The following is a 12,644-nucleotide window of genomic DNA, read 5'->3' on the forward strand; positions in this document are numbered from 1 at the left end:
AGCCATAACTGGGACTGGAAGCCAACTGCCACACAGGCTCATTGCGGCGCTGCGACCGGAGGGCGGGGGCCGAAAGGGTGGCGTCTCTTGGCAAAACAAACCCCAAACCAACCCCACCGACTTGAATGTAAGTGACTACATCCGCAGCGTGAGGCACTGCCTAAGGGTTTCGGGGCTGGAAACCAAGTTCCTAATGCTGAGCGAAGAGGGAGAACCCCAAACCAACCCCGACTTACCTGTCAGAACCGTTCCAGCAGCATTCGAACTTGTCGAAGATGCAGTCGTTTTCGTACAGGGAACAGAGCTTGCTTCGAAGATACTCGTGAACCTTTCGGAACGCGTAAAGGGCATTAGATCTAAAGAGGAGGAAAGGGAAGGGAAGGGATACTTAAGGGGCAATGAACACCATACCTGGTATGTCTCTACAGGCCTGTTTTCCATGTTGAGATCCCACACTTTAACAGAAAGGTAGTCTCTTGTCATCATGTATCGACCGCTGTGACTGAACTTGACATCCGATATCGACGATATTATCTCTGAAAAAAATGATCTGCTGCTAGGGTCTTCGGGTTCTTCAAAAACTGCAGACAGAGGACAAGCACAAATGAAACCAACACCGAGTTTTGCAGCTCCAAACGTTTTTCAGTGCATACAGCAGTTTATTTTTAAAGAAAATTGCTGTTAAATATGCTTTTTAATACTCTTTTGAAACAACACTACGCTCTTAGCCATCAGATTGCCAGATGCCCGTCTCCAACGTTCCCAAGTGGAGCACAGCACCAGCAAACTACAGTTCACAGGTCTCGGGGATAACGAGAGGAAAAAAGCTAAGCAGCAGCGCAAGGGAACAGCAAACATTGCAGCTGATCTATGAGTCACATGGAACAGGGGCAGATGGAACCAGCAGCATTCCAGACGCGGTATCTTAACGCGCGACCCACGCTTTCAGACTGCTGCACAACCTACTTCTCTCCAGAGCTGACCAAAAGTACACCACACTGCACCGAAGGGATACGTCAGTATCTCCGCCTGCAACGCAGTTTGGATGGGTTTAGAAAGCAGGTAAAGAAATACAGTATTTGAGGTGGAGGGTCAGTCCTTGAAGCCGACGCTCCACGACACAACTACCCACACTGCTTCTTTCGGTTCTGAATAGAGCCCTTTCACCGGGGCGTCATTCAGTGACAAGCAGTTAACAGACAAAGCGCTTCCAAGTAATCTAACGCAACTCCGAGCCAAGAGCCTAGCACCCTGCTTCCCGCTGCACGTCCAACAGGAAAACCTGCACTGCTGAAGGCTTACCTGGAACCATCAGCGGGGTAGGTCGCCCCAGGGGACCCGTAAGGCTCATGACCCACGGCTACTGCGGCAGCGAACAAGAAACCAGGCTGCGTGCAAAGCAGAGGCAGTTCTCCCGATGACTCGGCAGAAAAGCTTTCCTCTCCTAGGGACGCTGCGGTGGCTCAGCAGGCTGAAGAGCTTCTCCCCCGGAAGCTCGCTTCAAGCGCAGCGCGTATGCTTAAGAACTGTCTACCCTAGGAGCTGCGAACGCTCCGAGTACACGGGTTCTGGCAGCGTCAGCCCAGTTTCTAACGCACAAAGGTGAATAAACTGCCCTCAACTGGCATTTGATAAGCAGATACCTTTGAGAAGCACCAAGACTGAGTCTGGACAGAAGACAGGTCTCACTGGTGCCAAAAGCACTTGTTCCCATCAGTTTATGATGCATAAATGGGTAAACAGGAGCAGAGTCAGATCGTCAATTGTCTCATGCTACACTTCTGCTTGTTGGTGGCCTAGAACAAGACAATTAAAATGTTCCATTCTACCAAACTACCACCCCTTGCCTTGTACGCTCTTTACCAAGCGGAACATGCTACGTTTATTCAGAGCAGAACACCTACAGGCTCCACCTCGCACGAAAACCAAGCAAGACAGCCCGAGGCCGGGGCCTGACTTACACTTGGAATGCCGGTCGCAGAGGGCGGAAGAACGCATGTCGCAGAGCCGGATAGTGCCTTTGCTACTGCTGTAGACAAAGACGTTACAGTGGTGGGGGTGGAACTCCGCAGCCGTAATCACCTCCGTCAGCTCCTCCATGTTGGCAGGCTTAATATCTACAATATCTGGGAAGGATTTTTGTAAAGACCCGTAACATTTCACACTCAAATCACTTCTGGCAGGTAACAATTAAAAAACGCTAAAAATACAGCGTAGAGAACCAGGGCAAGATCTTCGCTCCCGCCACGCGCAGGCTACACAAACCCCCGAGCGGGCTGACTAGATAAAATAACACCTCAGTGTGGATTTTGCAAATCAACTTTAACAGATGCTGGAGATGGTTTCAGACTCCTCTCAAGCCTCATTCTTAATGCTTAAAAAACCTGGTTTTAAGAGAAGTATCACTTAGACTGTGGAGAGACCTTAAACTCTGGAGCTACTTGACAAGCCTCTGCACTCTTACTTAAACTGACTGAACTCCACAGATAACGATGCTCCCGAAATGCCTCAATTTCTCTTTAGAAATCAAACAATCTTCAGTATCTCCGCTGGCAGTTTTCTGTTGAAGGGATGCTCGCGCTCAGGAGTGAAGGAGAGCACCAGCTTTCACTGTCTTAACCCTCCAGACGGTGAAATCCTGCATTTTAATCCCTAGGTTCAAGCACCTACGCGGATTAGTAAAACTGAAGCGATTCTCTTAAACATACACGACTCAGATGTGCCCCAGTGCTCAAAGAGAACGACAAAAGGATACTAAAACTCCTATCTGTGATTTCTAAATGCCATAGGTTAATTCTGAGGTCATCTGCAGAAAGGTAGGTTTCATGATCGCTATTCACTGAAATAGAGTTTATGTGGTAAGTATGTGCATTTGCAAATATCCTTCTGGGACTCGCTTCTACCATCAGGTCCATGGGTTTCAGTATTGGCACCTGGAACAGGGAAAAGAACAGTCAGTTTTGGCATAACACCGATTTCCGACACGGAAGACATTCACGACTCGCACACCAGATTTCTGGTTTGATGTAGTGGCTACACACACTTTTCAAACCCACTGAGCAAGAGTAGCAGTAAAACAGGACTAAAACGCTGACTACGCGTACCACCGCCACCACACCACCTCCGGCACGGGCTTCGGCGGGAGTTTCCGGTCAGGCACAGCCGCTCCGTGCCTCACCCAAGGGGACAATGCTGCATGTTGACAGAGACAATAGAAGATGACGTCAACTTGAAAATAACCCCCGTGCCCTAGCAGGGTGCTTGTGCAGTCGGGAAGAACAGCTCGCAGAGACAATGCCCGGTTTGTTCCCTGCCCAGCCAGCACGGGTGTAGGAACACAAGGCTGCCCTGTTTCCACAGCCAGCTGAGCTGAAGGTTTGTCAGCGTCAAGGGGATGAAGCTTCCCTCTATCTGCCTCTCACCGCTCAGCCAGGGGCTACTCTGAGGCTGCCCAGGGACGTCCTACGCTGTGCTGGTGCGCGCAGGTCGCCGACTAACTCAGCGCACCCGACCACAGCGGGTTACGGCACTGTCCCAGATCACCCTGCCTGGAGCAGGAAAGCCCAGCTCTGCTTGCTTTCACCACGTCCGTATCTCAGTCTGTTCACATCAAACTGCAGCCATTACACCTCATCCGTTACTTTTTATTAGGCCACGTTCCTATCTTGCCGTGAGCGTTCCTAGCCCAGTCAGGACACGGAAAAGCTTTGTTGTGGCTCCTCGGTAACAGGACTTGGAAATGCAACAGATGCAGCTCTGGAGTGCTGCTTCTCCTCCTCCTCCACTTCATGAACAAACGTGGATTGTATTTCTGCAACAAAACATGCCAACAAAGCCCAGGCACACACGCTCCACATCTCCAACACCTGACCACGTTAATAGGGAGGTCACTCCAGGCACGGTTTTCCCAATCGTCGCTCAGACTTGGGCTGCATCATCCCTTCTTGCAGGGCGCAGTGCCGGGCCAGGCCTGCAGCCCAGCCCAGCCTTTCCCTCAAAAGCAGCAAATGTGGAAGACTAACTTAAGAGAGAGGTTCTTGCTTGTCGATGCGTCCCCTCGTTCAGCTTAACGGCTCCTCAGCTCACTGCAGCGTGTGAAGCAGATGCTAAGCACTCCTTCAGCCACAAAAGCCACGAGGCCCTACTCCGCACTCTCCGTGTTCCCAGATGGCTCATCTGCTCTTGTGTAAGGGCAAGGTTGGAGAGCCCAAGGTTTCCTGCCTACCGATTTCCAGACACTGGGCTAAGGCTCAGCATCAGAACCTGTCCTTGGTTTTAGCATTAGAACACTCCACCTACACTGAGCAGACAGGCACTTCCCGGAGGAAAGGGATACCCTTTCCCAACACGATAGCCGTTAGGCTCACGGATACCTAAGGCCTCAGTTTCTTACTCCATTTAAGCAAAAGCAAGGCCAAAGCCCCAGCAAAGCCTTAAACTATACAGCCCCTCCAAGTGTCGGGAGGGGCATGAGCTTTGACAGCAGCCAGAGCCTCCGTTCAGTCCCTATTTACGGTAACAGCACCAGCACAGAACCCCAAGCAAAGCCCCAGCCCCGTGCGGTTTCAACTCCTGAGCCCCTGCGTCAAGAGACCCCAGGTTTGGAGCACTAACCCCTCACTGCACAGGTGGGAAACACCAAGATATCCAGGGATACGTTAGGTTTTCCAGAGGCTCAGAACTGGCCCCTAAGACAAACACCTTCTACCTGACCACAGAATTCCCAGCGCCCTGTTCAGATTTTGGAGGGTGGTTGTCAGAAAAAAAGACCAAACAAGTTCAAGATGAGCAATAGCGAGGGCAAAATAAAAGTCAGCAATACCATCAAAGCCGAATTCGTCCTAGATTCACAACAGCACGTGCTTTAAACACGTGCTTCCAAACAGAAGGACACGATCGGCCCATTCCAGAGGGCAGCATTCCGGGAGGCTATAGGGTTAAGCTGGGCACCCCCTACCCCTCCCGAGTGAGTGGCCCGGGCACCACAGCACCAGCCTCACCGAGCGCAGCGGCCAGGAAAGGCAGCAGCTCGTTACGGGCCTCTCCAAGAAATGCGGTGCCTGCACTTTTCCTCATGTCCCACGAAGATACTACTGTTTTACTCAGATACTACTATTTTAAGAGCACAGCAGGATGAGTCTGTGCTTTCTATGAATGGAGCAAAGAGTAGTGCAGCCCCAGAGATGCCCCAAAATGCTGTTTTTTCAGGCTCAAATAACAACATTTTGCCCTACTTTACTGCTGTCAGAACCTCTGTAGATCTTTTTCTACAACGTGAATACGCTGAGGTGGATGACGGCTGTGCGTAACAAAGTATTTTCATTTGAAAAAACAGTTTGAATTTAACATAGGCTAAGATGTTCCACGGCAAAAAACCCCAACAAACTATTGGAAAGCTAATAATATTAAAATCATGACATTTCGCCTCAAGTTTTCCAGAGGAACCGTATTAATAGCTGCATACATATAACGAAGCATCTCCGTTTCCCCTGACCAAAGCATCGTTTTCAGCCCACACATTTCAGTGCGAATGTTGGTGACACAGAGGTAGGGAAGTACATGCAAAAACATACGTGAAGTCAAAGAGCAGAAACATACCCGTAGTGCTGTGATTCTGAAAGGATCCCGAAGTCTTCCATCTTCATCTTTTAAATTATAACCTTCGGCTCTTTTATCCCTTTCACTTATTTTCCATAATTTAATAGTTTTATCTAAAAGCAACAAAAATTCACATGCTTGAGAATGAATTAAATTCAAAATAAAATCACTAAATAATGGAGTCAGAGTGGGCATTACTTCTCCCTCCAGGTTTGCACCAGAAGGGACCCCGCCGAGCCCCTCCAACAGGTAACAGGGAGCACGGCCCTCCCTGCTGGCACCGAAGTGCTCTGCCCCCAGCTACGGCCTTCAGCAGAGCAGGGACAGGAAAACCAAACCAAATCCAGCCCAGGCACAGGCGCTTGGGGGACGCGGCTGGGCGACGCGTGAAACGTCAGCAAGGAGAGGGAAACACACGTGGATCGTTTTAACGCCAGTGCGATGGTCCGCTTGATTCAAATACGAGTTTGTGCCCGAAGAGGGAGGCCCCGTGCCCACCATTCTCCAACATGACCCTTGGTGGGGGAAGTTTCACACACCAATTACCAAAATTCACCAAGAAGCCCTGTAAGACTATCTAAATTATTGCTAACAGATAAATGCTAGGGAGAAAAAAACCCTAACAAACCCACTGACACTACCTACCTTAAGGGAAACCGAGTCTGTCCCAGGTATCTGCGCAGAGAACCAAAGGCAGTGAGAACAGGGCCGGCCCCATTATTTGGGGTTCCACACCCTGTATTTCCCAGCGCTGGCTAGGGGAAGTCCTTCCAAGTGCAGAAAGCAAGGGTAAGCCAAGAGCGAGATCCCCAGCTAACCGGGAACAAACCTCCCCAAAGTACTGCGCTTCCTTGAAGCGTCCAAGATGACCCCGTTTAAAGGCTGCTTTAAGTTTAGTGAGACTTCTATCAAAGGAAGATTGGTTTAATTTCAAAGTCCAGGAGACAGAAGTCACTCCTGCTTTTAAAATTCTGTGCAACAGGTAGGGTTTGAGCCCTTACATGAGGTCATTTAAGTACAAGGCAGAAAGTGATGCGCACCGTTAGGAACAAGCGTGTTCCTCCGACAGGAAGAGCAAGCTTTTCCACGCACAGCTCGTGGTTACAGCTACAGCTTGCTCCGTGATGCATCACAGTGAACAGACCCAATGCTCACACAGACCCAATACCCACTCCTAAAACACTGGAAGAAATTAAACACCGGAGGTGCGTGAAAATTTGTCATTTCCAACTTGGAATTTTGGCACTGCTCTTATGTGTTCCAAGGGGCACAGTGAAAATGACACAAATACATGTCTTTTAACTGCTGCTTTTCAAAGCACACATAATGGTTTGGTATGGGAAAAGCAAAAAGAGTATTGGAACCACGGTGTTTCCATTTCAAATGTTTTTATTAAAAATTCATTTGGGAATCACAAAAAAATGAGCTTCAAAATTAGGATGATCAAATCAAATTCAGATTTCTGCTACAGGTCAGCGTGTCAGGAACCCGGTCACACAAAAACTACACAGCAGAGTAACAGGGCAGGTAAACCGAGAGCACGGTCAGCGTATCCACCGCACGTAGCTCTGGACTCAGCCCGTTCCCCTGCTGCTTCGGTACGCTGACATTCATAAATCGGTCATTTACAGAGCGTTACAGTCAAAACGTGTTTTTCATATCATGAGGGAAGACATTAAACCAACCCCAAAACACTCCAGAAACACACCCCACAAGTGGATCACAGGTGAGAGAATATTCAAATGACATAACAAGTTTGTTGTGCAAAAATAAAACGTCCTTACCATTCGTAGACAGCAGGAAATGAGCAGCATTCTGTTGCGGTAACCACCTAATTTTATTAATTTTTTCCTCAATTTCTAGACTTTTCAAGTAGTCAAACTCAGGTTCGTGACTCTGAAAGGTACTGTAAACATTATATTCTCCCCTAGAATGAGGACGGCTTTTATTCTGCAAGGAAACACAATATTTCTTGAGCTGATGTTACTCGGTTCATTGGGAATTGTACAGACAAACTAAGGACTAGAAATGGTCAGTTAGAAAGTCAACTTTTTACAACAGATCTTGGTGAATTTTACACTTTTACACAGCAATACTGGACTAGTTCAGCATCAGTACAGTGCACACCGGCCTCCTTTTAAAACCTGCGTCTTTAGATATAAACACGTACTCACAGAACGCAGCGTCTCAAGGCCCCTTAGGGGGATGTGGGTGGCCAAGGCACTCCTGTTTGCCTGGAAGAGTTCCAGGCTACACCACCTCCTTCAAGTGGCTTCAACAGAATTGGAGCAGAGAAGTTACCTATGTCCCAAATCCTAAACCACCAATTCCGTGTGATTACAGTTTCTGCTCTTCACCTATTCTCATTTCCATCCTTCTCCAAAACTCATTCCTCTAATCACCACAATACGGACGTAATGTGGGGTTTCCAGACTAGGAAATAAATGGTAAAGGACATGGAGTAATTAAATATGTTTTTTATAAAGACACGATTGCACATTCTGCTGAAGGCACAGCAAGATCAAGTACGAGCATTAATCCAGCTCCTGTCCCACCCATTCTGGAACCCACTGTGTCCAGAAGTGGCATCAAGACTTGTAATTGAGCTTTGACAACCTTTTTAATTATAAAAGAAATCCTTGAAGACTGGAATTAGCACATCTTCATCTCAGCCACTCCACAGTGCTCATCGTGATGCACAAAGGCCAGCACTAACAAGCTTTCCCCTGGCAGAACCAGAATTCTGCTCTGTCCTCTCCTCATTTGCGGCTGCAACAGAGATCAAAGTCACCAGTATCCACAGTCGCGGGATCAGATCTGCGGCAACTAGTGATCAGCCTTCCCAAAGAAGTCCGTGTTAGACAGGGATTCCTGTTGGAGAACAGCCCCGCTTCAGAGCTGCAGCGCCCAGAGCCCCCGTAAAAACACACGCCCCGACACCCCGCAGGAAATCAGTCCCTGGAGCAGCAGGGAGTTGCTGCCGTGCGAAGGCAGCCCCGGCCGGGCGCAGGAAAGGCCTGCCCCGCACGCTGACTGCGGGTAGGGCAGCGGGGAGCAGGCGGCAGGCAAGACTCCGGCCAACGTGGGGCTGCAACGGCAACCTTTGTTCCCACGCCTCCTTACGCTGCCAGGCCTGACTCGGCAGCTGTGGTAGGGCTACTCCAGCCGGGCGTTCTCCCTTGTGTCTCACAAGTAGGGAGGTTTAGTTCATTCTGAGACTTCACATCATTTTACCCCCTACTTGGCATTTGACTTTTCAGCATCTGGGACAGGATCCCCTCGACCAACACTATTCAGTATCTCCACTATTCACCGAGCCACCCCACTTTCACTCATCTCCTTCGGGAACAGGCTGGGGGAGTTGGGGGTTCAGCCTGGAGAAGGGAAGGCTCTGGGGAGACCTCAGAGCCCCTTCCAGTGCCTGGGGGGCACTTTGTACAAGGGCCTGTAGTGACAGGACAAGGGGTGACGGGGTTAAATGGAAAGAGGGAGACTGAGATGGGACATCAGGAAGGAATTCTTCCTGCAGAGGGTGGGAGCACTGGGACAGGTTCCCAGAGAAGCTGGGGATGCCCCATCCCTGGGAGTGTCCAAGGCCAGGCTGGATGAGGCTTGGAGCACCCTGTGCTATGGAAGGTGTCCCTGCCCATGGCAAGGGGTGGCACTGGGGGGCTTTGAGGTCCCTTCCAGCCCAAACTTTTGGTTGGAATCATCGGCTGCTTGGAACTGAATCAGTGTCATAGGACTTCAGGGCCTGGTGCACATTTCAGCGTGCTGTCCCAAATCGGAGTGTGTGGGAGATTTTTCTAGAAAATTTAGAAATTTTCTAACTATCCTAAGCTGTTATTAACCCAGCTACCCTAGTCCAAAATCCACACTGTTTAATAATAGTGGTTGTAAGGTTTTATTAAGGTTCCAATATTCTACCCTCATTTTAGACTCCGCAGTTTAGCACACGCCAAGAGAAATGACTCTTATGGCCAAACTCTTCCCTGCAGCCGGCGTGTGCTCCCACAACAGCTGAATATTCCTGTCTGAACACTCCGACCTGGCGTGTCTGGGGGTTTGTTTTACACTACGAGGAAATGACGTGCCAGCCGGGTTTTGGCTTACAGAACAACCGAGCACTAACAGCTGAAAGCCAACCAATAATAGTTCTACCCCAAACAAGCATCAGGACAGGCGGAGATCCAGAGCAGGTGGACACTTTTGACCTTGATCTCTCTGTGCCTTAGTTAAGTCTATACAGCAGAGTAAATGATAAATGAGCTGGGCTGTCTAGGGGCAGCAGTGTAATATTTCAGCAGCTTCTTCAGCAGCAGGATTTCCATTTCACTACCTCTCAAACTCTCACAGTAAACCGGGTAAGTCACCTTCGGTAAAGCGTTTTCTAACTGGTACCCCAGCGAGGATGAAATGGGAAATATTGGATGGCTGTTTGTTAACTGAGCATCATTTCAACCACACAACAACAAAAAAAAGGGGATTCTGCTGAAAATGAAAAACCCTCAGCACCTGAAGATCAGCATACTTCATGCCCAAACAAGCTGGATTAAAATCCCACCATCAGGTTTGGGCTTTCTGATGCAGAAGGCTCATGTTCCAGCCAGCTCTTCAAAGGAAAGGACAAACCTGCCCTTCAGTGGCAGGGGAGAGGGGGAAATTTGCCGTGTAGAATACTGACTTTATAGAGAACGCAATCCCACGTTTCTCCCAGATGTGACCCTTTTTTTTCCCCAGCATTTAGTGCACTTTTCCAATCCACACTATTTCTGCAGATACAGAAAGCTCAGGGATGTACCTGCACTGGTCAGGATTCACCCTGGCGTTACCACAGTCGAACACCACTGCAAAGAGCCCACCGGAAAGCTGTCTGACTGCAGGGGGGAGACTTCTCCTACCCTTGACTGGAAACGCTCAAGTGTTCCTGGAGAAGTAGCTGTTCCCACTGGTTTTGGTTCACTGATGTTCTAATGCACATCGGATGCTTAATTCTACAAGTTTTGAACCACCTTATCCTGTTGTCCTCGCAGCTCAACTTGTACCCTTTTTAAAACAACTCTTCCCTTCCAAAAGCATTACGATGTGTCTTAGATCAACTGACCGGGTGCACAGTTCCGGAGCAAGCCCAAAGGCAGCTGTGCAAAATGATAGTAAGCACGCTAGGTACATCTAGAGTGAACTCGCTTGTATTTTTGGGACCTTTCTTTTTGAAGGGGAGGAGGGGACCCACCACCAAACTAACCCACCAACTTCAGCACAAGGCAGATATTTAGAAATGTGGCTAACTTAGGGTTTCCTGAGAAAACTCTCCAACCATTTAAACCTCAGGGCATGAAGAGGTGAAGCGAGACTGTGCAACACAAGAACAGCGCAGTAACAGTACTTTTGTTTTTCAAGTCACTGACCTCTTGTTCCCTTTGAAATATAACCACTCTGCCACCTTTGTCTCCTGTTGCAAGAAGATCACCAGAGTAATTAAATTCAACTGTTGAAATAATATCAGCTGTAAACAGAACAGAAATAAAACAGCACTGTAATGTGTAAAACAAATCAAGATGTTTCAAAACTTGAACACAACACAAAATTACAACTTGTATTAATGCAACAACACAACTTCTCGATTGACATCATCAGCACCCAGAAATTAAGCCAGGTTTCAAAGCCCAACAACACTTTATGTACCACTTTCTCATTCCTCAGTCTGAGCTTTTGAGGGCCTTCGCTCATGAAAGAGAATGTTGCTCTAAGAATCCCAACTATGTACTCTACCCGCCGACAGTAAAAGCTGCAATACGTAATGGAGATATGCCTGCGTGGAGCTTCCAGAGGCAAGAATCCTATCAGGAGCGGGTATCTGCGGCGTGAGTTTGGAGCAGCGCATCAGCCTGCACGACGAAAGCCAGGCTGAGGTATACCTGCCTTCACCCCGAGCCGAGTATCCGTGTCGCTAGTTCAGCAACCCTCTCTGCCAAAGTGGGGGAATAAATAAAGGAAATTCTTCCAGCTGAGCTTCCTGCACCAACTCTGTGCAGCATCTGCACGTATCCAACAGCAAGAGAGAGGCGAGCATGCCTGCGGCTGACGGAAGGGGAGAGCAAAGGCAACGGCTGCAGGACCTCCAGTTCAAAATGCCAATCGCCCCTGGTAGCAAACCTTGCTAACAACCAGCATTCAGCCACAATTCATCTTCGGAGGTGACAGTAAAAAAGTAATTGCCATTAAACAATCTCTAAGCAAGGGGCAGAGAGATAAGGGGCTATAAATGTCTGTCACAGGTTTTACGCACATGGTAACAAAACCAGCTCCCACACGGCACAGAACCGTAAGTAAACCTTAATCCCTACTGCTGCTTGCTGGCCAGGGAAACATTTCCCTGCACTATGCAGGTGTAAGAACTGCAGAATTTGAAGCATATGACATCAATTAGTTTCAGAGTTTGCAACTGGAGACTGAAAACTACTCTCCTGTATTGATTTTGATGTGCTGTCTTTTAAATTCCTTTCAATAATTTCCCACTCTTATGAGGAAGGCCATTAAGAAGTCTAATCAGTTTTCCCAATATATAATTACTATTTCATCCTTTATGAACACATGCTCTCAAAACAGTTTTTTTCCTAGTGTATAAAAATAATGATTTACCTTCTTTGATTGAAAAAAAAATAATTAATATTTCTGCCTAAGTATCCCAGCCTTGGAAATAGTATTGCCAACCTGCTTCTGGACACGTCTGTTTTCATATGCCCCTTTCTTTAAAAGGTTAGGGAAATCCTCCATTTTGGATAACAGGACGATGGCTAATCCCAAACCTCCAACAGACCCACACCATGAGGACCAACCCCACACCCGTGCTGCGCACGCTCCTGCAGAAAACACCCATCTTCCCTCGGCTGACCCGCTGGGGAAGCTCTCTGTGCTGCTACTTCCGAATCATTCTCCCACTGCCCTCCCATCCCAAGCCGTCCCACCATCCAGCCCCAGGGACCACGACCCAGCTGCTCAAGCCAAGCACCACACAGCTCTCTGCAAGCCTCACCCGCGCCTGC

At 48.6% G+C, this 12,644-nt stretch overlaps 1 protein-coding gene across 1 annotated transcript in view; it reads right to left on the reverse strand.

The window, feature by feature from the left end:
* LOC104506437 (serine/threonine-protein phosphatase 2A 55 kDa regulatory subunit B delta isoform) overlaps positions 1 to 12,644 on the reverse strand; it is a 15,591-nt gene that overhangs the window by 2,345 nt on the left and 602 nt on the right. The window contains exons 3-9 of the mRNA XM_010147379.1: positions 11,007 to 11,104; positions 7,383 to 7,548; positions 5,599 to 5,711; positions 2,756 to 2,933; positions 1,962 to 2,126; positions 412 to 581; positions 237 to 328 (exon numbers count right to left, since the gene is read on the reverse strand). Coding sequence (XP_010145681.1) covers positions 237 to 328; positions 412 to 581; positions 1,962 to 2,126; positions 2,756 to 2,933; positions 5,599 to 5,711; positions 7,383 to 7,548; positions 11,007 to 11,104 — 982 coding nt within the window. The remainder of the gene's footprint in view (positions 1 to 236; positions 329 to 411; positions 582 to 1,961; positions 2,127 to 2,755; positions 2,934 to 5,598; positions 5,712 to 7,382; positions 7,549 to 11,006; positions 11,105 to 12,644) is intronic.

The sequence above is a fragment of the Eurypyga helias genome, unplaced genomic scaffold (genome assembly GCF_000690775.1).
Source record: "Eurypyga helias isolate BGI_N326 unplaced genomic scaffold, ASM69077v1 scaffold34292, whole genome shotgun sequence".
Taxonomy (NCBI): domain Eukaryota; kingdom Metazoa; phylum Chordata; class Aves; order Eurypygiformes; family Eurypygidae; genus Eurypyga; species Eurypyga helias.